The 26,271-nt window shown below is 38.4% G+C and overlaps 2 protein-coding genes across 2 annotated transcripts in view; one reads left to right on the top strand and one right to left on the bottom strand.

The window, feature by feature from the left end:
* LOC106917409 (astrotactin-2) overlaps positions 1 to 17,403 on the bottom strand; it is a 49,322-nt gene extending 31,919 nt beyond the window's left edge. Inside the window, exons 1-3 of the mRNA XM_014986353.2 lie at positions 16,302 to 17,403; positions 5,707 to 5,840; positions 3,360 to 3,508 (exon numbers count right to left, since the gene is read on the bottom strand). Coding sequence (XP_014841839.2) covers positions 3,360 to 3,508; positions 5,707 to 5,840; positions 16,302 to 16,676 — 658 coding nt within the window. The 5' untranslated portion in view covers positions 16,677 to 17,403. The remainder of the gene's footprint in view (positions 1 to 3,359; positions 3,509 to 5,706; positions 5,841 to 16,301) is intronic.
* Positions 17,404 to 17,753: 350 nt separating this feature from the next.
* trim32 (tripartite motif containing 32) lies at positions 17,754 to 26,064 on the top strand. Its single transcript, XM_014986350.2, has 2 exons — positions 17,754 to 17,927; positions 19,358 to 26,064. Exon 2 carries the CDS (start codon positions 19,371 to 19,373, stop codon positions 21,408 to 21,410), a length of 2,040 nt encoding a protein of 679 aa, XP_014841836.2. The 5' UTR covers positions 17,754 to 17,927; positions 19,358 to 19,370; the 3' UTR covers positions 21,411 to 26,064.
* The last annotated feature ends 207 nt before the right edge of the window (positions 26,065 to 26,271 follow it).

Genomic DNA, 26,271 nt, shown 5'->3' with positions numbered 1-26,271 from the left:
AAGCAAGGCTTTAAGCTACCATAACATTGCTTTTTCCTCTAAGTACAGAGGTCTGCACACAAGAGACTTTTACTACTGGCTGTTTGGTTTGTGGTTCATATGATAGTAATGCAACATTCTATTAAAACAGGGGATTTCTTATCTATGTTTCCAAAAATATCAAAGATTAATTTTGGTTTTCCCGTCACAGATGCTTCTATCCACAATTTCCCTTTTCACAATCTTTAAGTGTGCATCTGTACTTTGTCCTATTGTCAAAAACAGCAAAGAAGTTCGAAAAGTTTTCTTACTGAACTCCTAGAACAGTTTTCTTTACATTCATGCCCCTCTTGAGAAGGCATATTGTAAATAATTTAATCTAAATGTGTACAATTTAGCATTGACAAGGAGCATTAAATTAGTGTTAGTGTCTGTCTGCTGCCATCCCTATATTCATCTGTCCATCCGTCTGTCCATCCATCTTCTGTACCCACGTACGCCTATCAGGGTCATCAAACTCTGGAGAATAATGTAATTCTCCAGAGTATAATGAGATAGAGGCATGGTACACCCGGTTGCCAGTCCATCACAAGGCAGCTATAATGTTAGCATTATAAAAATGTCAACTAGCATGTGGCGTTCTGGGTCCATCTCCAAGTTTTATACAGCATTTTTGAGAATGTTTGACATAAGGTCAGAGAATAAAATGTCTGATTCTGACACAACCCACTACAATGATGTCTGGGAATAACTGGATGTGAAGCCTCCTTAAAAGGCAGGATTTTGTTTTAAGTTTCATTTCCACTAAATAGAGATTATCATAAGCTACCAAGAGTGGTATCTTTTCATTTGATAATGAAAGAGGAAACTCATATGAGCAAAACCGATGAGCGTTACAGTTAAAGAAAATTATGTTCAGTGCAAAGAGTTTCTAAGACTTTAATTGCATCCATTCATGCAGGAAGCTGCAATGAATGTCAATTCTCAGGCAAAATGTTGGCACATTGCATAATGAGATATTTCATTTTAACAATGACCTAGGTGGTGTGAAAAATAGTTCATAAGCAGAAAATTTTAAATTTTAAGGCATGACTGCAGTAATGAGAACTATAGAGTTAAATTCTCAATGTAATCAAATTATCTACAAACTCGATAGGAAAAAAAAATGGTCTACTGTTAATTTAACCCTCATCCGCCTCAAATGGATTTTTGTCTTTCTCACATATATGCACAAACGTAAAAGTAAAATACACATTTTAGTTGAATACTGACCTCACATTGAGTTTTTAATGATTTTCCTATTAAAGCCCCATACAGCAGGATAAAATTCCAACACCTTCTCTGAATAAGACCAAAATCATGAGATCCTTGATATTTTATGAGAAAATGTTTTTTTTTTTTTTTTACAATCATTATATGAAGTACATTTATGATCAAAGGACTCGGTCTCCTCTGCTGTTCTATAGAAGCTTTGGAGACACAGTGAGGGCAATATCCAAGTGTATGAACATCCTCACTCTTTGCCATCTGTATGAGTGTGCACATGGCTGTATGTGTGTGCTCAGCGAGTGACTCATACTCAACATGGTTGAGTGGAGTGTCTGACTATCTCATTTCGCTTACATGCACCAGTCTGAAGCAAGGTTTTAATTCTTCAGTGGGTGCCAATTTTGTCACAGGTTTTTCAAACATGAGCACCAGCTGACTATCGTTTTCATACATTCAATATTTTTAGGACAATATTTAAAAATATTAACTTTTGGTAATCTGACTGTGTTTTCTCCATCCTTCCTCTTCTATCTACCTAACTGTTCCCTCTGTCCTCCTCAGCACCATAGGGAATGGAACCTTTTCTCACTCTCCTTCCCAACTCTGGAACTACCTCCAGAAAACCGTAACAATGTCTCTCTTCTGCTTTTAAAATCACAAAAATAAACAAAACAAAAAAGAAAACAATGAGAAACTTTGTGCCTCATTTTTAAATATTAAATTACCTTATTTTAGGCTTGGACACCTAAAATAGGTGTATCCCTTCACATTGCCCTACACTGCCAAATACCTTTATTGGCTTAAGCTCTATGTTTGGTGATTTTGCCATGTGATTATCAAACATGGTTCAAAGTCATTCTGTTAAACAAATCTTCAACGTGTAACCACCTTCAAAGTCTGGAGAGGAAGCCATGATTACACACGCCTTAGTTCAAATCATCCAGCCAGCTTGGAAAACATGAAGAAGTAGGAGAAAAACACATGCTATCAAAAAAAAAACAAAAAAAAAAAAAAACGCTAAAAAGCCCTTACAAAAGGAATTTAACCCCAAAATTGGTTCAGTGGAGTTTCTCTGCATTCAGCTATATATATATATATATATATATATATATATATATATATAAATAAAAGTCTGGTATTACACACAGCTTTAAACTGGGAACTGTTTAAAGTTTTCTGCGCCCAGAATGGTTACCAAGAGAGATTAAATGATTTCTCAAACATACATAAAAGAATCAAAGCAACACTCCAGGTATATTTTTGATGCAGGAATAACATTATAACATGATAAAAAACTCAAAAAAGTTGATTTTACATAATACTGCCTCTTTAGATAATCTTAACATTTTCATTTTCAGTTTACATGAATAAAAGTTATCAAAGGTGAATAAATTAAAGAGTTTGCAAACAATAAACCGGAACAGCGACACAAAAAGTTGAAAACAACTACTCTAAAGTTCAACTTTGTCTCTGTTGCAACACCATTTACAACACGAGTGGTGACTGGCAAATAGAAAAGTGAGTCACCCTCGCCATCTGCCCCTTCATGCCTCACCTCTGCCAGCATGTGTGTGCCTAGCTGTCTGGGGCCTCTCTTTGCTCACTGGTGCCCACGCTTCATCAGCATCACTTCCAGCTGTGATGGATGGCTTGTCTATACTTCTCAATGTCTGAGGCCACTTTTTTTTTCTCCCCACACCACCTAGTTTCTTGATTGGATCTGGCTTGTTCCTATGACTCATACCGGCCCTGATCACAACAATGACCATTCCCTTGACCTGCAAATACAATTGCCAGCACCACTCACAGTGTTTGGACGATCCCCGCTACGTCATACCATGTCCTCAAGCAAATGCTTTATATGTGGTTTGCATTCAAGGCCAATTCCTCCACCTTCTTTTTGTAACACAAAGTTATAGTGTAACTTCATGCATAGAAGAAGAAGTTTTAAACTTAGGAGCAACATGAGGAAAATCATGGATAACTGCTCACAAGATCACTATTGACATACAAACCTTGTGTAAGTCAAATGTGGGAAAAACATAAACAAAACTAAAACAAAGGTTATAAACGATAGTCAAGAAACTAGCTGTAAAATTAATCTTTCCTACCTGTGTAGATTTCAGCTTCTGAAGGATCCTCCACACGTTTATGTTGAATGATGTAGTCAGAAACTTTGCAGCCAATAAGCGGCTCCACATCCATCCATTCCAGGGCCACTGTTGTGCTTGAGGGCTCCAAGTTAGGGGCCAGACGCAATCTAAAATAATACAGGAAGCAAAACACTCAGCATTTAAATTACAGTCACTCCGGCTATTACGGATGCTATTCTAATTTGATCATTGCCCTATTATCTTTATTTGCAGTTTTTTCACTCGCTTTGGTGCAATTCTCAAAATTATTTGTTCAATCCTTTGTGCACATCAATAAATCAGTTTCTCATTCATTTGAGCAAGTTGCTAATGCTTTTGTACACCATGCAAGTGATCATGTACAATTCTAAGTACATTTCAATTGCTTATGGCATGTTGATCAACATGCATTATGTGGGCCTCTGTTGAATTGTTTTGTTAAGTTTGTCCAAGTCTTAACATACAAAATGCTTGAACAAGTTGTCATAATATGATACGCGTATTTTTATACATTTCTATTAGACTTTTTTCTAGATATTTCCCAAACTGGTAAATTGCTCCCAGGTGAATCCCAAGAAGGTACACATGTGAAGCACTACTAGATCAACCAATGATCATACAATTTTCTGAAATAGATTGATGGTGCATCTCATGAACCCTCAGCTGACATGCATATAGTGTATAAAACACAATGTTGCATTTCTGAGGAGTTAAGAGGCAAAACAGTGGAAGAGGCAGAAGAGGTTCAGGACATAATACCAGTTTCCGTCGTAGCAACATCAACAAGATATGGTTTGAGACCCACAATGAGATGCTGATGGAGTTCCTCTCATCCTACTTCACCGAGGAATTGTTCTCAGTATGGAGATGGGAACTAAAGGAATATTGCACTATAATTCCCACAGACCTGCATTGTTCTGTTTCCATTTCTATTTTTTTTTCCTTTGTTTTCTGCAGTGCTGTCTTTTCCTTTATGTATCACAATGACATGGTCTGTTAACAAATTACAGTAAAAGTGTAAATTTTAATCTTGTCCAGTCTCTTGCCATTGATCTCCAACAATTACAATTTACAGTACTTGTCATCAAAACTTTACCCATAGTGTACAACAGAACATCCCTTCAGAGTATGTTGTTAAATTGATGACGTGACTAATCAATTTGACTGTCTTATCCATATGCAATGAAACTTGTCATTCTGAGGCACTGACACATTCTTTGAAAGATATTTAATTCTGAGAGATGAACTAAGGATTTTGAAACAGAAATTAGCTTTTGCAAGCAGACATATGCCATGTTTAGGAGTTTATACGAATTGTTTTGAGAAATGCACTGTTTACAAATGTCAAATATAATTCAAGAAATGCACCAAAATGACTGAGAAAAACTGTAAGTAGCTGGTTAGTAATTAGTAATTGAAAATGACAGATCACACAAATAGTGCAATTTCAACAAATAAACTTTTAAATACTAAGCACAACACTATTGAACATTTGTTTGATATTGATCTGAAGTGTAGTGTATTTGCAACTAGATTTTTTATTATCACTTTAGCATGCCATTGTTGGCAAGAGATATGAATATAAGTGGCCTATAAGTTCACATAAACACAAATTCAGAAGTTAGCCCATTCTCTCATCTTTGGTATTCAAATTTAATGTGGCTATCATAACAACTTGAATATATGACAAGGTTTGTTCATAGTTTTGCCATTGGTATTCTTTTAAAAACCACTAAATAGCATGCACACTGTGAAAATGGAAGCTAAAATTAAAGTGCTTGTTATTTATAATGGGCAAATAACACTGGGATATACACAAAAAAGGAACAAAATATCTTGTATGAAACAAACACAACCACAGTCAAAGGTGTCCATTCAAATTCTAGTTTTAGTCATAAAATAGGTGCCTGAGGAATAGCTCTGCCCTCTATGGTTGTTTTTTCAACCCACTACATTTTTTTGTGGAAGTCCTCATGACAGACATTTCTTGAGAGAATGACTGACAAAAGCCTTAGGAGTATTATTAGGGCACCTTGAATGAATGTATGTTCTTTTAGGAGAGGGAGAGTGTGAAGTCAGCTAACAGTTATTAGAACTTCAGGGACCAGGATTGTGTCTACAACATTCTTAGGAATCAGTAGAGGCAGGTGCGTGCGTGTGTGTGTGTGTGTGTGTGTGTGGGTGCGTGCGTGCGTGCGTGCGTGCGTGCGTGTGTGTGTGTGCGTGTGTGTCTGTGTGCATATACTAATTTATAACCAGTGCATGCATTAAGAAAACCTCTCTTTGGTATGAAAACCTATATGCCATGGTGTCACCTCACACTTACATTGGCTGCCGGAGGGGACTGCAGTTAGGCAGGCCGTCTTTGCTGAAGGCACTCAGGTCACAGCGACACCAGTTATCAATGACATCGCCCTTTCCAGCACACCAGTATGAGCTCATTGTGGCGCTCTTGAAGGCCTGTAAAGGGTAACAGGTGAGAGAAATGCAATTATCTCTTGGAACATGTGCTCCGTCTCCATCTATGCTTAGCCCATCCCCACCCGAACCCTTTCAACCAGTCCCATTGATACATAGAGTTATTTTCCATATGATGGCCTCCCATCATTTCTCTCTGTCTGTCTGACAGAAAGACAGACAGATAGATAGATGGATCATTTTGAATATCCTCAGTAATTAAGCATGGCTCACTTAGAGGAATTTAAAGATAACATATTGTTCACACCTCCAATCAGTCACAAAAAGAAAGCCCCAGAGCTATACACTTCCCCCTACATGCAGACTGACCTTTTTATTTCCACCTTTCCCAATTACCGGATGGCAGGGAGATCTCACCAGCACCAACAAGCTTACACTCCCATATCATTGATGCACTGTTACTTTTATGATGGAGATGTGAGAGCAGTGTCACTCCTCACCTCCCTCATTCTATGTGCTTCTGTGCGAGATCTGCTAGCGTTGCTGTCAGTCTGACTGAGGCGGGGATGGAGGGGGTTGGGTAGTGAGATATTAAGAGGTGACATCATCTCCTAACATCTCCTTGTGCTACTTCATTAACGGGCGAAAAGGGAAAAAAAAGTCAAAGGCAGAAGCACTGTCATCCTCTAAAAGGCAGCAAAATGCCAATATAACCGTCAAAGCAATAAAGTATAATGTCAGGGCTTTTCCTTAAGCCACGGACATGATATAGAGTGACTTCCAGGGAATTTGCAAGCACTTCTGCTCCCCCCTAGTCACACAATGGATCAATAGAGCTCTCAGTTATTTATATGCTCTAACTGGTTGGTAATGCTGCCTCATGCATACTGCTTTTGAGATGCTTGATCATGGTCACAAAAAAGACACTGAACCATGCAGAAAGTAGCAAACCAGGCACCCAACACAGAGGACCGAACAGCCTCTTCTTTTTTCAGACACCATGACGTTCAATAATCGGAAAGCAAAGGAAAAGAAGAGATGCCGTATTACTCAAAGAAAATTGCGCACGATGTGCATACACATGCAACGTAACATTGATTCTAAGTTAACCGTTTCATGCTTCATTTCACTGAAGATATGCCACCAAAGATTTTTTTGCAATGTGCCAATTATTGAAAGTGACATTTGAGGTGATTATCCTTTAAGTCCTCACATGACTAACAGGCAGCCTAGAAAAAACAGAGTCAGGGTTTAAATGCAGAAGCTGATGTTTTTACTCCATCAGACTACCACATACCTGCCTTTATCTGAATGACTTAGGAGGACAAGGTGTCAGCGAAATAAGTCACCCTGCCACCGATACTTTTGGTGATAATTTTAGAAAAGCTTTTGTTCCATGAGCACCGCAGTTCAGGAACGCACGACATAAACTATTGCTATATAGTCAAAGCAACACCGACTGAAATATCACAGCAAAGATAGACACATTTACTCCACTATTCAGAAGGTTTAAAAGTGACATGGCTTGTGGGTGCAACAGGGCTAGATGTTCCACAAAATCCATATTCTCTCACTACAACCACAGAACGTGTTTTTTAATAAGCATCTATGGCAAGGCAGAAAAAAATGGCAACTTTGACATTTCCACAACATTACATTGTTAGCTGTGGAAGAAGCTCAAGATTTTTTCATGGGAACCAATTCCTTCCAAAACCACTTGGTTTCACTCAAGTATTTTGAGAGCACTAGTGACCTAAATGAGCAGCAGAGGAAAAACTGAAGAAAAAAAGAGGGAGTGAGGCTGGAGAGTCCATGAAAAATAGGACAGTCAAAAAAAAAAACAGCAAGATGCAGGAGGAAGAAAAGGTGCAAAAAAGGACCCTTAAGCCATTAAAGCAATTCCCTACTTTACAATGAGGGCAGAGGAGATCCCTCAGAGATCAACCTCTTCTCATTAAACAGAATGTACTCCAACGTAAGCCCCTCTAACTGCAGAATGAGCAGTTATTGTAGAGTGCTAAGCAAAGATTGCAAACCATGAACATCTAATGACCCCATGAAAAAAAACAGAAAATGTCAGGACATCTCAACCCCCCTTGCACCCATGTGGTTAACTGCTGCCGGAAAACACCAACAGCAGGAAACTTGCCACCCCATGTCAACAGGAGGTACACCACAGACAAAGGCATCACAAAAATCCCAGACCCTGGGTCCATGTATGCACAAAGAATAGATAAATATGAGAAATGACCCCACTACAAAGGGCAAAAGAGAGAAAGACCACAGAACTGCCATGTGCTTACCACCCTCAGTTTCTTAGAAAAACCTCATATGGGCATGTGTGCTTGATTGCATGGCTGCACATGTGAATCACAGACAAAGCGATCACCACCGTGTTTATGTTTAAAGAGTAACGCAAGCCAGTCTTCACTGGGTAAACAGGGAATCTAATTGTGGTTAAGGGAATGAGGTGGGGAGATGTGTGAGGCCACATAGGAGGTAAAACAGAAATGAAGGTTTATGGACAGGGGAAGAAAAAAAAAGAAAAGCAGTTGTATATATGTGGAAAGTGATAATGTGTTAGATGTCTAATGATGAAGATAAGGAAGATGGATGGATGAAGAACATTCTTTAGAAAGATGAAAAGAGAAGATGAAGGAATCTAGACAGAGTTCTTATATAGTCAGAGTACAATTGACAAGAGGTGGGTAATGTACGTTTCATTGATTAACCACAATTCATACATTCCCCAGAAACTTCAAATTCATCCCCTATGCATTCTGCGCTCACCAAACAAGAGCATGAAACAAATCTTAACTACTTGTGCTTCATATTAAAACAATAGGTACTTTGACAAGGAGAGATCCATCAGAGCCTTGATAGAAACCATGTTGGACAGTTTAATGGCAGAGGGAGATTTCTTTTCAGGGACTGGTGATGTCCCTATTGTTCCAGTGGCTTCACTGATCTTAGCAGTTTCTGAATATGCTGTGATTGGTATGCAGGGAACTTACCTGTGATCAACAATTTGAGATTCAAATGCAATAATTTTCTACAGTGTACATAAATGTTACAAATGAACAGCAAGACCAATTAACATAAACAACTTCACCCATGTGAAGTCAAAGTCTTGACGTCATTTAAACCCTGCAGACTCAGTGGCTCCGAATCACAACGTGAACCTTTCACTTTCATAGAAACCCTGTTGTGACTTACAAGAAGCCAAGTGAGGCCATTGTGACCTCCTTACTGTATTAATCTGTTTGTCTAGTCTATGCTGACCAAATTACTGTCTGTATTCTGAGGCTAATACACAAAAACACTGGCCAGCTGGCCCACAGTATTGATTTATAAGATAATCACCAGTGGTGGAATAGAGTCTAAGTCAGAACACACAGCAGATCATCTGTGTGCGCATGTGTGTGTGTGTGCACCCACATCAGTGCCTTTATGGGACTTTTCCAATCATTCAAGGGTAATGGTGTTAACAAAGAAGCCAATGGGCAGCTTCTAGGAACCTTATCAGAGGTCGCACTTCCAGGAAATTGTGCACTAAGGGCAGCTGGTGGGTTGGTTCATCCAGAGGTTGATGGGTGATTGACGTGTCACATGACAACCCCCAATCACCGCATACGGTTTACCTTTCTGGAAAGGTAACTCAATGTAAAAACATTCTAAACAAATGTGAGGTGTCATGCAACATAAATTGAGAGTTATCAAGAACACTGGGACAATATAGTGACCAAAAAAAAAAAAAAAAAGAATAACAATGCAATCCGATCGAATAAATCCAAAGGATTAAGATCAAAATGGCCGATAAGCTTATAATGTCAAAGTTTCAATAAGTTTTCCTTAGCTAAATCAAGACGCGGGAAGGCTGTCCTTTGACAGCCATAAACAAATTTGGTCAACTCATTCTTTGAACTATTTATTGTCAAAGCAGATAGATCATGACACATAAAATATTGCTGAAATTGCCTCACCTCTGCAAAAGGCTAAGGATCATCGGCTTAGTTTAGGTGTAGCAAAACAGTCAAATGATATGCGCCTGTTAATGTAATACTTTTTTTGAGTACAAGAAGATGGTATAGAGTGGACACAAAGAGAATGACTAAATCTGATCAATGACCAGCAATATTACCTTCCTTGGTAGTGCAGCTGTATTCTTGGATTCAAAAGTTAATGTGTGCATCAGACTGGAAGAAGTGCTGCTCTTGACCTATATGACTGTATGCTACCAGAATGAAAGTACCATCTGCACACCCCAACTTATTTTCCTTTAGTCTCTGGTCATGTTTCTGTGCCAAACTCCAGCTTGAGTGGATTTACATTATTACTTAGGTACAATCTTTCTAACATATGGGAACAAATCTGTAGGGGTTTTGCTTCAGTCAAAAATGCAATTTTTATGCAATACTGAACCAGTCATTATTTATTATTTAAACTCTGTGCTGAACAGAGCCTAAAGATGTGGACACAGTGATCTGTACGCCTTGTCCTGCCGTACATCTTCAAAGTATGGTGGGGATTAAGATTTGGTTTGGAAAAATATAGCTATATGGTGATATTACTGTTGAGTGGATCAACAAGATGGGAGAACATCATGCACACTCAGATTCATCCAGACACATTAAAACTCTTGGAACAACATTTTGCCTTTCACAGCAACAATCCAACCAGCCTTTTATAAGTTTTTCAAGCAAGTTTTTAGATCTCAGATCAGTTAAGCTGTGGTACAATTACTGAAAAAAATAAAATAAAATAAAGAAACCTTCAAAGGGGGTCAATAGGTTGCTTAATACACACAGTCTCTGAAAAGACTTCTGACAAAAAAAAGGGCAGAAATAGTAGTTTTGCTTAACTTAGCCTAAGCCTGTTGATGTTTCTTGCATATAATTTAATTATAAAGCGTTTCAAATAGTCAGTGTGTAATATGTATTGTCTAAACACTATGTGCAGTGCTGGGTCTGTTCAGATTTTCTTTTAAATAAAATGACCTAGGTCACAATTGTATCAGTAAACCTGCTGCTGTTAATTCTTGGTAAGTGCTCGTTTACCGACTCAGTTGTTGCCTGTAACATTTTACAACTCTGAAGAATAAGGTGAGCGGAATCATTGATCATTCCTCTTTGCTCAAACCCTTTTTATTGTTCACAGTCCTTGACCTTTGTTTGAAGTTTCTTCAGCAAAACCTAAATGTTTTCTGTTGGATGTTGGTCTGGGAACTGAGATGGCAATGGAGGAAGGTAGACTTTGTGGCTGTGTTGATTGGGCAATAAGTTTTGTATCATTATCCAGTTAACTAAAAGACAAGCTTGCAGCCATAAATATAAGTATGTACTTCAAACATTTTCAATTATTTGAAAGAATATATGGTACCATTGTTTCCGACAAGGCCCTTCAGAAAAAGAAACAAGCCCATGTGTATCTTCCATTACACATAGCATAGGGCATGGGTGCTTTTTTTAGTAATTGATCCTTTTTCACTTGGAGGGTCTCTTATAGAAAAGTTGAATGCTAATCTTAACTAAGCCAAGTCTTTTTAACATTTTTCCAAAGCTGCCCCACTTTGCCTCAGTTCTCTAACATTGACATTGAAGCATTCTTTTACCTTCCCTAACACCAAGTTTACTATGTGGTAATAAGATAAATATGTCTTCTTGCCCAGAACAGTGATCAGTGAGTCAAGGAAATAGAGTCTGTCATGTCACACCTATAATGAACACTGTGGATTACTAATTAAACATTTCTAGAATCTCCATGAATTTGTTGAATGTGCAATTCATTGTGAGATTGTCTACTTCAATAAAAACTCAACCTACTTTTATTTGTTTTTGTTTTTTTGTTTTTTTTTAAATCAACATATTTGTCAGCGTCTGTAAATTGCTTCCTGTGCTGCACTTGAGCTTAATCCTTCTACCTCTCCCATTTTGAACCTGCCATCTTATATCTATTTCAAATGCAGTTTTGCTGAGAGGAAGCACGGCAGTGGCCAATGGGCAGGGTATAGAGCATTCTGACCCATTAGACTCAAAACCAATTTGTTCAAAAGGTTTGCCATAATTCAGTCATAGCAACCCTGGGGCTGAGGGACCACAGGCAATAGTTTACTTATTTATGGTCTGAGCTCTTTTTCCCTGGCATCAGACCACATGTCGGAGTCAGTGTTTGCATGTGTGTATAACCATGACCACCTAAGTCAAATCAAATCCAATTCCACAACTCATTTCAGTACAAATTGTTTGAAGACCACGTCTAAACTGAACAAAGCCAAAAAAGAGCAACTTGGGAAATATGTATCTTTTGAAATACGTTATCACTGAAGGATCACCAAATGTACCGATAAATTATACAGACAAATATTTACGGTTTCTGCACGCAAAAATGGGCAAATATTATGGAAATTTGGTTTGTTTTTGAATTTTTGTCAGACATATCGCGTCATAAAGAATGCTTTCTATCAGACAAATATTATTTTGAGTGAATACAACATTTATTGTTTTATGGTATTCAAACGGTAACGTCATTTTTGAAAGAAAAAAAAAGTACCATTGAAACCATCCTGGCCCTGTGTGAAAAAAAAAAGTTATTGTCCCTTAAACCTAGTAACTGGTTGTGCCATGGCTGGCGACAAGTATCATCAAGAATTTATGATAACTGGCAACAGGTAACTGGCTGATTTATCTTTTTACTTTTGACCCCCTCCAAAACCGCATTTCAAAAGTGGACTTGATGTGCTATGAGACAACAGAATTTACAATCAAGCAGGTTCTGAAGAAGCAAAGCATCCCCAGAACATATTTAACTGTTGGTATGGTGTCTTATTCGGAAATACTGCTAGTTTCCACTGACAATAATAACAGGTACGTTTTTATTTCATCAGAACCACAATATTCCCAGACATCTTGGGATTATGAAGGGAAATATCAGAAAGGCCATTATGAGTTTTGGGGGGAGGAGTGGGTAGGGGTGGGGGGGCTCTTTGGTCTGCAGTGAATCATTATGTCATTGACTTCATTTCTCATCTCTTGTGGAATTTCCTTAGACTTCTCGTAGCCCGTTTCATATTGTCATATGGATTTCATTTAAGTGTTTCTCAATTATTCTGGTCTGGTAATATTCTGGTTAGGGTGTGGCTTGTGAAATTAAATTCAGCCTTCCAGAAGTGGAGATTAATCACATGATTTAACAATGGGGGTGATTACTTTTTTTTATAGACAGGACCAGAATGATTAAAATCTTAACTTGGTAGAAACTGCAGTTTGTCTGATGATACATTTTCCTTCAGGACGATTAGAGAAAAAGCAAACAAACAAACAAACCAAAAAAAAACAAAAAAACTGAGGAAATCTGCAAATGGCGAAATATGTTTTCACAGGACTGTACTAGAAGAATGACTCCCATGGAGGTAGACCATACTTAATATTCATTTCAGTTTCTTTTCATTTCTAGTGAAGGTCTTTACAAAGAAATGGCAATAAAGCCATTGTCCATACCCCCTTCGGGTTAACATGGAATATATATGAGAGAGCCATGTCCTGTCAAACTGCCAGATAGCGTGGTTGAGGTCACTGAAAAGATACCAGCAGCTGAAAAAAAGAGCGAGGAATGGAGCCAAAGTGAAAGTGACATATCTACTGAAGCCAGATACAAGGCATTTACAGACACATTTATCCAAATAGAAATGCACATTCAGATAGAATCTAAGTCCATCTAACCATAAACTGAACTTATAAGCTTCTATTTGATTGCTTCCATTGATTCAGGGTAAAACGGGGGGGAAAAAAGAGGCCTTATTTCCAAGAGAGCTTTTGCAGCATGGCAGCTGTCTTTCCCCACAGACTCAGCCAAGTAGAAAGACGGTCTCAAGTGAAATTGTGTGTGAGAGACAGATGCACACATGAACATGAAGCGACGGAGCAATTGTGTGTGTAGACAGACAGGTTGCTGCGAGTCTCTAATGCAATATACGTATCTGCCATTGTGATGTGCAGCAGCTGTGGCCAATAAGAGAAGAAAATGCAAGCTAAAGAGTAGCAGAGTGATGTACTCCCTGCCCCCTGCAGAGGTTGATGGCATCAATAAGAGGCTAATAATCCTGCCTCAAGTCAGCTCAGAGGGGTACCTTAGTCTACTGCGGTACCAGTCTTCTTCAGTCTTCTTCTTGCATGCCTTCAGAAGACCAAGGATAGTTTTGGGGTAGATAAAAATAAGGGTAGTTAAGTGGCTAGAACACCACGATGAGGAGACATTTTTGCACTTCCTCACATTTAGGTATTGACTAGGCCCGCTATGGGTTGTCTGCTATTGATTGCCCCTCCCACTCTTTGGGGCTGTGGTGCTTGTTATGAGAGGCACATACAGAGGTTAATGCTGTGCGTGTGCTTTCTGAATGCACTTATCCATATTTACATGGATATTTATGGAGATACCTAATCAGATGCGTGCTTTACGGATGTTGAACATTTCTGAGTCACCTTTTTTTGCCTCCCTTCTTGCGCAAAGAGATTGCAAATTTACCAGAGACGAGCTTCCGAAGACGAACACTAAATGTTGCACAAACAGGGCAAAATGTGGTCAACTAAATGTCAAGTGAAGCCAGAGCCTCTTCCTAAATTAGGCTTCTGGAAAACAGATCTGATGTGATTAACTTTCACTGCAAAAAAAAAAAAAATCCAAAGACATCCTATACAGAATGAATCAGAAACACAGCATGCAGCTGAATGTTACATTCAGCAGTGCATCCTTGTTTTAAAACACCAATAGACACACATTCAGACACACTCACATGCATACACACAGACTTCCCCACAAGTGAAAAACCATGATGTCATCGTTTTATGCCGCCTGTATTACAGTACTCCTTCCCAGTGGTCAAAGTTAACCAACTTATGCCCTCTATAGGTGAGGTGCAACAACTGCACCTGACATTAATTTAATGCTTCAGAGGAAACAAAATATACACGGTTTACAAGTGTTACACCGCAGTCATACTATATTAGATTACATTCCAAGCAAAACATGCCAAACAGTGTGCTTGCACCTTCTGAATAAGGAGCAATGTGCACAATTTGAATTGTTTCTGAATTGTGCAGATTATCCAGCCGGAATGTGTTATCAGCCGAATGCTCTTCTTGTCAGATTTGACCCAGAAGGCTATTTTTATCAAAGACACTGGGTCACAGCTGATTTACACCACCAGTTACAGCTGACACCTTAAACTGGTGGTCAGAAAAGCATTCACATTCCTCCAAATCGCACCCCTTCTGAATACCACAACTCCACCTTTACACCTCTAGAGACAGAAATTATGGTGGGGGAGAATCTGAAAATATCAAAAATGTGAGTCTATTTTCAGATTCCCAATTGAATATAGGTCTAGACATTGACTGGGGGCATTCTAACACATGCAGCATATTTCTAACTAAACCTTCCCATTGTAGTTCTTGCTGTATGTTTAGGGTTATTGTCTTTGCAGAAGTTAAACCTTTGCCCCAGCCTCGAATCTTTTGCAGCCTCTATCAGACTTTCCTCAAGAATTGCCCTGCATTTATCTGGTGATTTTACATTAAATTCTGTCCAGCTTTCCTACTCCTGCTGAAATAAAGCATCCTTACTACGTGAGCCACGCATTAGTCTTCCAACATGTTTTGCAGGCAGACCAAAATGATTCATTTTTGGCACTGTCTTCCACATCTGCTGTGTTCCCTAAGACCAGGGCACAAATGTGTGTATGCGCTTTTTTAATTTTTTAATTTTTTCCAACACAGACTCATGCCCCTCTTCCCCACAGGCCAAGGTGATGCATGATTAATGTTTGTCCTGTCAACAAATTCTCACCACCAGAGCTACAGATCTCTGTGGCTCCTCCAGAGACACTATGGGCTTTTTCACTTCTGCTCTGATTAATGCTCTACTTGCCCATTTCAGGTGTCTTAATAGGAGTGCAGTTGTGTCATACTATTTCCATTTTCAGTTGATGGCCTGATATTAAACTGCTTTAATATTATCTAAACCTGCTTTAATATTATCTAGAACTTTCTCTCCAGCTTGTCTACTGTGTCCTTTGTGATACTTTTTGTTCACTAATGCCCTTTATTAAGCAGGCTTCTAATAACATCTATATCAATGCTGAGATTACGTTAAACACAGGTAAACTCTTATTTTTAAATAATAGGTGACTTTTGAAGACAGTTGGTTGCACTGGATTTTATTTAAGAGCATCAGTGTAGAGACCGAATACATAGAAGGCACAATGTTCATTTTTATTTATAAAAAGTCAGATTTTTCCAAAGTCAGGCACTAAAATAAATTGAAGTTTGTTGTTATGTGACAAAATGCTGCACTATTCAAAGCATTTGTATTTTTTTGGCAAATCACTACATAACTAAACGTAGGTCAGGTTAATCAGTTTTATTTTGCTTTATCTCATCTGTTTATTTTTTGTTGTTGTTTTTTTTTCATTTAATCATATAATGAATAATTCATTTGTGTCTCTCTCACCTCTTTGGTGATGTTGTCTTGGATCAGGCTGTAGAGTGGCACAACCCTGCTGACTTCAAGGAGGACAGGGATGGGTGAAGACTGTTCCCCACTCCTACCATTGCCATTGCGGCTTCTCCCTGACCATCCTCCCATCATGCCCTGGTGATGGCACAGGTGGCAGCCAGAGGGACAGCTGCCCTTCTCTTCACAGCGGATCTCTACGCCATTTACCAGGTCATCTGACAGCAGCTGGCTCTTCTGTAGAGCTAACAGGTAGTTGATAAAGGGAACAGACTTAATCTCCCGTCGCCCTCCGCCTCCGACTCCCTGGTCTGTTGCCTCTGGAAGAGCATGCAGGAGAAAAATAGAGGGTGTGAAGTTATCAGATATCATTCTTTGATGCAATGGATTGTGACTGTAAGAAAATCACCAGGGGTGGATCCAACACTCCAAGTAGTTTATGCTCTATTTTCGATCTTTGTGACTATTTTGTTCTTTGTTAGCAGTTATGTCAATTCCCATGGTTTTTTGTTTTGCTTTGGGGGATTTTTTGTAATTTTTTTTCAGTGGCCCAGAGACACTTTTAGTAGTGTTTCCAGATATAAAACCAAAAACACTAAATTAACTATATGCATTTTTTGTTGTGACACAATCACCAGGATATTAAAAGTTAGTGTACTTAAATTGACAGCAAGTACCTTGTGATTAAAACCATAGGCTTTGGTTAGCCAAAATGATTTCTTATTGGGTCAAATCCGTATTTTAATAAATTTGTGTTGCATGCTTTTGGCAAGATAGTCAACACATTTTTTGAAATGTAAATTGTAGGTATGCTGCAATGTTACTACAAGTAGGCTAAGTGCTTTTCAGTAGTTGTAAAAACAAACAAAAACAAACAACATCAACCCATCAACCCTGAAATCTTTATTTACGTAAAACACTGATCCGCATTTAGAGGTTGTTAGATTGGACTCCAAGTTTATTGTGGAATTTTGAATATAGGTTGCAGGTTCTTTTTTTTTATTTTCTTCTTCCACAAATCTTGACTTTTCACCTGATTTTTAGACTTTTTTTGAATCTATCTATCTATCTATCTATCTATCTATCTATCTATCTATCTATCTATATCTGATATGATCAACATTCTACTGTGGATCTATGCTGACATCTAGCGGGCGTTCTCAGTCATTACTGTTCTACCTTAACAAATAGTTTTGTACGTAATTTAACCTTTGAGTGTTACTTTAATTGAAACTCATCTCTGTTAAGTTTGTCCAGGTAGATTATTAACTAAAATTATTTTTATTGTCATTTGCGCAGTTTAACATGGCCTCGTGTCGTCCTTTGAAAAGATAGCTATTTGCAAAGAAGAACAAAATATCTCCACAAAACATTGCGGTATTATTTGAGTATTTAATGGATCATGGCATGGTGAAACCGCACAATAATTCTCAGTAAATGGACGCACGGCGCGAGAGCTTGTTCACTAGCCAATCAAAACAACCATCGGTCTCTGATGCAGGCGCTTTACGTAACCTACGGCTCTGCGTAGGAAGAGTCATCAGCATTGCAGCTCCATACAGCGGCTGTAGCTCAGTGACTACACACCCTCTTACTTCTCCTCTATCAGACGTTGGAGGAAAGGTAAAGCTAAAAAGCAAATCTACGAACAAAAGCGATATAATTACCAGTTGTTTTGAATGCACGTCCTGTTTCAATCAGTCCTGTATATATATATTTTAATGACGCCGTCTCGATGTGTTTACCCTTCAGTACACCGTGAACATTTGCTGTCGGATAGAGAGGCCTTTACATTCATGTTGTGCGTAAGTTAAGGGACCAGACAGTTTCTAAACTGCAATTGATACGCAGGCGTTGTTGAACAAAGTGTGACATGCTCGCATATGATCGCGTACATATATGACATCATGTCTGCTAACCCGCAGAAAACACTAGCTCAACATAGCAGGCAGCTTTTAGCATAGGATTTCTTTTCGTCGGTAAGTTTTTCTGTTCTCGTCTCAGTAAGTTGAGTTCGTTTCTTCTTGTCCTGTGTGACATACAGGAGCTATCTGACAGTTATACCAACGACATGCTTTCGTAGCGATCAGCTACTGAAATTACATTACACCAGTTATTAAGTAGCTTTATTTACAAATACATATAGCAGAGGTACTAAAATATGATTATTTTATTACAACTTGACACGTCAGTTGAAATTATGTAAATTGTCTTTTTAAAAATAAATATACATGCATTTAAAATCTTACTTTTTAGGAATTTATTTTCTAATTGAGATAATATAATTGATTTGTAGATTATAAAAAGTTTGACATCACCATCCCTGTAAAACAATGCAGGATCTGTCCGGTTTTCAATCGTCCTTGAGTGTGCCATTTTAATTGCATCACCATTCAATTTAAAACTCACCATTCTGTAAATCTGACACTTGCATGTGAAGTAGGAGTGAATTATAAGGTTGTCAATTTTTTCATGGTATTTTGGAATATTGTAGTGACAATAAAGATGACAAAGAACATCAATTTCTGCCACACTTTCAGTATTAAAAACTCCAATATACAGTATTACTCAATGTTTTTGGCTTTAGAAAATCTTAAATATGTTAAGATATTTAAGATTGCTTATCTCTTAGGCTTTTAAAATATTAGTTTTGATATAGATGTTTATGTTTTTGGGAAATGCAGTGACATTAATTTATTAATTTGATGGATAGATGGATGGATGGATGGATAATTCTGCTGTGTTTAGTTATAAACACATACACAGCAGTGGGAAACAGTCCAAGCAAAAACCAGTAAATATCCCAACTAACCTGTCTGTTTTGGGACTTGCAAATATCCTTCCTTAGAATTTAACATTATCATCACAATATAGTGAATTAGCTATGTCTTTATGATGATATAGAGTATAGAAGCTCATCTCTACTGTGAATCATTAGAAGCTAAGCAAAAATAGGGTTTTGTGTAGATTTTTGATCGTCAACTGTAATTTAATTTAAAGTTTTTTTTGATGAACTTGGAAAATATTACAATTTGTTTTTATTTCCACTCAAGGGAAAAGACCACAATGGCAGCAGCATGCTCTTCCCTGGACCCCGACCTAATGAGGGAGGTTCTCGAATGCCCTATCTGCCTGGAGACTTACAACCAGGATCAACTCAGACCCAAACTCCTGCAGTGTGGGCATACTGTGTGTCGACTTTGTCTGGAGAAACTGTTGGCTAATACCATCAATGGTGTCCGCTGCCCCTTCTGCAGCAAGGTCTCCAGGATGAGCAGCATCTCCCAGCTGGCAGATAATCTTACAGTACTGAAAATTATAGATTGCACTTTGACCTGCAGTGCTGCCGCCGCTGCGCTAATGTGCAAGTCCTGCGGCAACCGGCTACCGAGACAGTTCTGCTATGACTGCACCACAGTTCTCTGTGAGGTCTGTAAAGCGGATGGCCACCTGCACGAAGGCCATTCAGTTCAGCCGATAAAAGTGGCAGCTGAGCAGCGCCGTAAAGAACTGGGCGGTAGACTGGCTGCCCTCCGTGACGTCATGGGCAATATTCAGAAGAAAAAGACAACACTTGAAAACATTTCCAAGAGCTTGAGACAAAAGTACCGGGCGGTTCAGCAAGAGTATTCTACGGCAGAGCTTCATCTTCAGGAAGAGCTCAGCAAATCTCGAAGGACATTCACAGCCTCTTTGGGAGAAGTGGAAAAACTCAATGCACAGGTTCTTGAGGAGCAGACATATCTTCTTAACCTCGCAGAGGTAAAAGTGGTTTCACGTTGCGATTATCTGACTGTACGGGTAAGACAGAGTGACATCGCCTTATTAAAGGATGATGGCGCAGGAAGTGATGATGAAGAGCTGGACCTCAGAAGCAGTTTACCCACACAGTTCCAGCTACAAGAGCCAACACTGGCCAGAGCAGAACACTCTAATCCCATAGAAGTGGGCTGTTTGACCACAAACACTTACACAGTCAATACAGATGATGAGAAAGGTGGGTTAGAAACAATTTTAGAGTTTAAAGCAGAGGATGCGCCCTCTGGCGCTACAGGTGGGTCTGTAATGGTTCCAAGGGATCTTTACCGTGATGTTGACATGGTTTCAGCTGTAGATGAGACAGTATGTGGTTCACCAAGTAGTTTTAAGTCAAAGTCCATGGACGCAGGTGGGGAATCTGCGGGGGCTAGTTCCAGGCCACCAGTATGCCAGTTTGTAAAGAAGATGGGCTGTAAAGGAGCGCTGCCTGGAATGTTTAATTTACCCGTTAGCATTTGTGTTTCACCACAAGGTGATATACTGGTGGCCGATCGAGGGAACTGCCGTGTCCAGATTTTCAATCGTAAAGGTGTCCCGCGCGAAATCCGACGCAATGCAAGCATAGACAACTTTGTTCTGAGCTTCTTTGGTGCCGACCTGCCTAACCTTATCCCCTTATCCATAGCTGTGACTCCTCAAGGCCTGATTGGTGTTACCGACAACTATGATAATTCAGTTAAAGTCTACACCATGGATGGGCATTATGTGGCCTGCCATAAAAACCAGCTGATTAAGCCTTGGGGAATTACTGCCATGCCATCAGGTCAGTTTGTGGTGTCAGACGTGGAAGGGGGAAAGCTGTGGTGCCTTGCAGTGGACCGCAGTGTAGGTGTAGTCAGCTATAACCGATTGTGCTCTGCAGTCCGGCCAAAGTTTGTGACATGTGATGCAGCAGGAACCGTGTACTTTACCCAAGGCCTGGCCCTGAACTTCGAAAAGCGCCAGAACGAGCCCCACTTCGAAGGGGGTTTCTCCATTGGCTCAGTGGATACCGATGGCCAGCTGGGGAAACAGCTGAGCCACTTTTTCTCCGAAACAGAGGACTTCCGCTGCATCACTGGCATGTGTGTGGATGCCAATGGTGATTTGCTGGTCACAGACAGTGGCAGGAAAGAAATTCTTCAGTTTCCCAAAGAAGGAGGATTTAACATTCTGATCCAAGAAGGACTGACCTGTCCCGTGGGAGTGGCCACCACCCAGAAAGGACAGCTGCTAGTGCTTGATTGTTGGGACCACTGTGTCAAAGTCTTTACATACGTCCAAAGGAGGCATTCTTCAACTTCCTAGAAACACTTTTTCTCCCTGTGAACTTAAGAGATTTAGTGGGTGTGTGTGGCTGGTCTGGTTGAAGTTTGAGAAGAGATAACACTATTACTAGTCTCTGTAGTGTAGCTGCAGCAAAGACTATTTTCTTTCCCAGCTTGGTTCCCAGGTGGCTTATTGTATTTATCACTATAGCAAGTTGTCTAAGTAGATCATGAAAACAAGCCATTGGTGTTTAAGCTATGAAGCACAAAGAGCCGACATTTCCTTCTATATTAGCCTCGGTGTCCCCATTCAAGCATGACTGTGTGACTTACTGCAGTTTGACTGAGAAAGATTTGTCAGAGGGGTAGAAAATATTTTCAGATTTACATATGAAATAAATAAAACCAAGGCTGTTGGCCTGCAATGCACTTTATTACTGACTTGTCCCATTATTTGGTTTTAGTAGCACACTAACAATATTTCTACTGAATGCAGCTGGCAGCTTTAAAATTTACTTGACCTGTCTCTAATGGCAAAAAGTAACTAAGAATCAGCTTTCATTCTGTAATATTCAGGGGAAATTAAATGTTAAGTATTTACTTCTTATAGAAAAGAGTATTTAACCATAAAATCATAACCTGATGTGGTGTGGAGTTAGAGGTACATCTCCAGAAAAAAAAAAGGGAATATTGTGTAAAAGTTCAGTATATTTTGTCATTCCTTTCAGAAATTGGAAGTCATATATGACATAGAATAATAAAGTGAAAATGTCAAGCCTTTGTTTATTGCCGTGTCAATCATTATGACTTATAGATTAAATAAAAACAGAATATTTAAAACAGAAATATCAGGCTTCTGAAAAGTGTTCAATGCTCTCAATACCTGGCTGGGCCTCCTTTTGCATGAATAACTGCAGTAATGCAATGTGGCATGGAGGCAATTAGCCTGTGGCTTTGCTGATTTGTAATTAAACCCAGGGTGCTATGACAGGTGCCTTCAGGTCATCTGCCTTGTTGGGTCTGATGTCTCATCTTCCTCTTGCCTACAACCCATTGATTCTCTGTGAGATTCAGTTCAGGCCAGATTGCTGGTGCTACCCTAAGTGTGGACGTGTGCTTAGAAATGGAGTAGGTTCAGTATAGCACTTGTCTGTAAGTGGCTCTTGATGCACCGACTCCAGCCTCAATCCACCCTACGTGAAGCTTCCTCAATTGTTTAATGCATTTTGCTTGACAATCCTTTTAAGGCTGTGGTTCTCCTTGTTGCACCTTTTTCGGCCACACCTTTTTCCTTTAACTCAACTTTGTACAAGTACATACTTGGATACACACTCTTAGAAATGGCCTTTTTGTCACTTACCTCACTGTGAAGGGTGTCAGTGATTGTCTTCTGGACATATGTCAAATCATCATTCTTCCCCATGAATGTGTGGCCCACTGACTCAGACAAAGGAAACCTTTGCAGGTGTTTTGAATTAATCAGCTGATTAAGGTGTGATAATACTTGCCAATATTTAACTCTACTACTATATTGGCATTTTTTGAAACACAAAAATTTGAGTTTTCATTATTTGTAAGCCATTAACACAATTAAAGAAATAAGGGCTTGATATATTACTATGTGTAATAAATCTATATAATATAGGACAATCACTTTCTGAAATGAATGACAAAAAATATTAAACCTTTTCCACAATATTCATATTGTCTTAGATGTACCTGTTTAAGATTCATTCAAATGACATTTTAGAATTTCTCTTTTGATTTAAATTACTTTTACATTATAAATCATATTTATTTTCTTGAATATACAATGCTGCAATCAAAGTCCATCTACCTTGCTCCAAATTTGAGTCAATTCATGGTTTATTGCCTGGGTCAGACCTCTTCATCTCCATTTGATTCCACCAGCATAGTGCCAGTTTTCTCAAGGTTGATAGATCTGTGTGTGTAATAACCAGAGACGAAATGTTCTTATATTCCAAATGAGCTGTGATGATTTGAGTGATGGAAACTAAAATAGGGCATATACCTTTCCATGTCTCAAAATATTGAAAAATAATGTGCTAAATGCTGCCATTTCACTCCTTTTCGAGACATTTTTATATGTAGAAGTCTGGTAGTAAAAACACAGACAAAAATACTGTTTTTTTGTTTCTTGTTTTTTAAACATGCATTAAGCACGTTGGTGCAATTTGCAAAGGGTGTGTGTCCATTCTAGTTGGATCACAAACAATGCAATCTTCCATTCACTAACTCGGTCTCATTGCCATATTAGAATGAAAACGTGCAGTGCATCTGGGGAGGTTGATAATTAGAAATGCTTTCAAAAATACATGACTTGTTAGAAGACTAGAGTAATCATCTTGGGTGAATTTTCTTTTTGACAAGACTCTGGAAGTGTTTGGGATTTCTAGTGAATGTTGATCAACTTTTAATGGTTTTTATTCTATTAGGAATGAAATAATGCATATGGTACAGTTTTACAGGAAGTGAACACAAAAATGAAAGTATCCGAAGTGCTGCACTGTCAAGTACTTTTTTGTGAGAATTGTAACAGGAAAGAAATGCTTCCAATATTTGAAGCCAAGGTCAGGTTAACTTGTAGAGTACTTTAAAAAAAATAACAGTTTAATATTTGTTTTTGCTTTTTAGTGTGAAATTGGCAGTGGAATGAATTAAAGTTTCAATACGGTTATGGAGAAGCCAGAGTTGTATCTGTGAAGGAAATCATTAAAACTTGGTTAACATGCCTAAAAAAAAAACATCCCAAACATTTTGTTTTGTTGAAGAGAAAAAAAAAATGTCATAAAGCCTTGAGAGCAATATAATTAGCAATACGGGTAATTTATGCACTCAGTTGTTCTTTGAGGCATTACCCAGCACAGTTGTAGTGTTACCATATCATACCCAATGAGTATGGAAAGTCCTCATGCCTAAGATTTTTGTTCTTCCCATGTAAAATACTCAAACCTGGGTTCATGTTTGTGATTTGTGCTCCGCTTTTTTTTATTTTTTAAACAAAATATTGTTAATATTTACATGCATATATCCATAACCACCTACAGAAGTGATAAGTAACACTGTGACATCACTTAGTATGATCTCAGTTGTTTTGGCTTGTTGAGTAAAAGCAAAAGTTACCCTGCACAAGCTGGACCTGCAACTTAGTAAAGCCTGAGCTTTTCTCCAGAAGCAGAGGACCATGACGTTCTCCATGTCATTGTGTTTCTCTGCGTCTGTGGATCGGCTATATGAGCTTGCAAGATCATAGCTGAAAGCAATACGAAGAGTACCAAAGAAAAGATGAGTAGAAGTACGACAAAGCAAATAGTTTTTCCATTTTTCCCTTCTGTAAAGAACCATTTCCCGTAGGGTTTTATTCAACACCATTGTGTATTGTACATTAACTATTAACTACTCCCAATTTTTTTGGCAGTAAAATTAGACACAGTGAAGCCAACAACACATCTTTAGTTTCCTATAACTATGGAACGCTCTGAGTTTAGGCATGGTCTCATAGGAGGCCCAGGCGGTATGATGATCTTGAATAAAAATATCAAATTCATAATATTTACACAAGTATTGCAAAACAAAAATCTATAACATGATAGTTATTCTAAAGAGCAAAACAGAACGTATTCATAATACTGCTAAAATATTATTTTGGATATAATTATGTTAATCATTTATAGCGATTAAAAGCAAGAATAGAATAACACCCAATAAAGTTAACAGTAGTTTTCCACCTTGAAATTCACCAAGGTGTATTAACTGGTTCTGCTGTTTTAAAGATATGCTTGTCATTGTTTGCAAATTTGTTATAAAATGGCATCTTGAAAAAAGGGACTGGTGCTGATTTAGTGTCTATGACACACTTCTTTTTTTAAGACACCAAATATTTCCAAATTGGTGATGCGTTTTCTCTTTTTTTAAATGAAGGGAAAATATAGGAGGCTTCCTTCAGGATGCTGGCCTGAAGTTTACCATGAAAATGTAGGCAATTTTCCATACACCCTGACTCCTGATTCCTTAGATTCCATGTATACTCTCAATACTCTGTTTATTATTCCCTGTGCTTTGTAAGTTTGCATTTCCCAATACAGATTTGCTCATTAGAGCATTATCTATAATTAGCTAAAAGTTAATGTTCCCAAGACAACCTTTACTCTGCATATTTATCCCCATTTATTGTAAGGAACATAAAACATGCATAGCAGAGAATCTGACTGTTAAAAAAAAATAAAACTAAAGACAAGCTAGGTTAGAGTGTAAGTTCAAGTTTGCCATAGGCATCTTTGTCCATCTTTTTATTTTCATGCAAATCCATCTCGGTACTAAATACATTTTGATCTAATACTCTATCAACTGCATGTCATTATTATCATGAAAAATCTCTTAGTGATCACTTGAAGTAGTAACAAAATAACCAAGAATAACAGTTACAGAAAAAAAAAAGCTTCAAATGCTTGAAAAGTTAAGTGTCCTTGTTTCAGTGTGGTGAGTTGTTGAGTGTCTCACATCCTCTAAATATGTCCTTCATTACAGATGCAGAGTTGTTAATTCATGTTATTATACAGCATTTTGTTTACAGTGAATCAAACTCCCATGTCGTTCCATTGGTGTACTCAAAATCATGTTTGTATTGTTGATAATCCTGAGTGCAATAAACATTGTCAACCAGTAAACTAAAACATCTGCAGTAGTTTTTGTTACGCCTACGTTTGGAACATTTGATTTTAGAATATGAGTTTGTGCTATTCATTTTTAAAGTATTCACATACCTGTCAGATTTGAATTTGAAATTATTTCAACCAACAAGTTTGTTCCTAACAAATTACGCAGGACTCCTAAAATATAACATAATAAACAAGGTGTCTAGTTTCTGAAGAAACAATTTT

The sequence above is a fragment of the Poecilia mexicana genome, unplaced genomic scaffold (genome assembly GCF_051168715.1).
Source record: "Poecilia mexicana isolate PSO_F unplaced genomic scaffold, ASM5116871v1 scaffold_12, whole genome shotgun sequence".
NCBI classification, from domain to species: Eukaryota; Metazoa; Chordata; class Actinopteri; order Cyprinodontiformes; family Poeciliidae; genus Poecilia; species Poecilia mexicana.
The sequence above is the reverse complement of the archived record's forward strand: the minus strand, read 5'-3'. Positions and strand labels throughout refer to the sequence as shown.

Excerpts from the sequence above, each read along its gene's own strand:
- trim32 (XM_014986350.2), top strand. The coding sequence starts at position 19,371 with ATGGCAGCAGCATGCTCTTCCCTGGACCCCGACCTAATGAGGGAGGTT.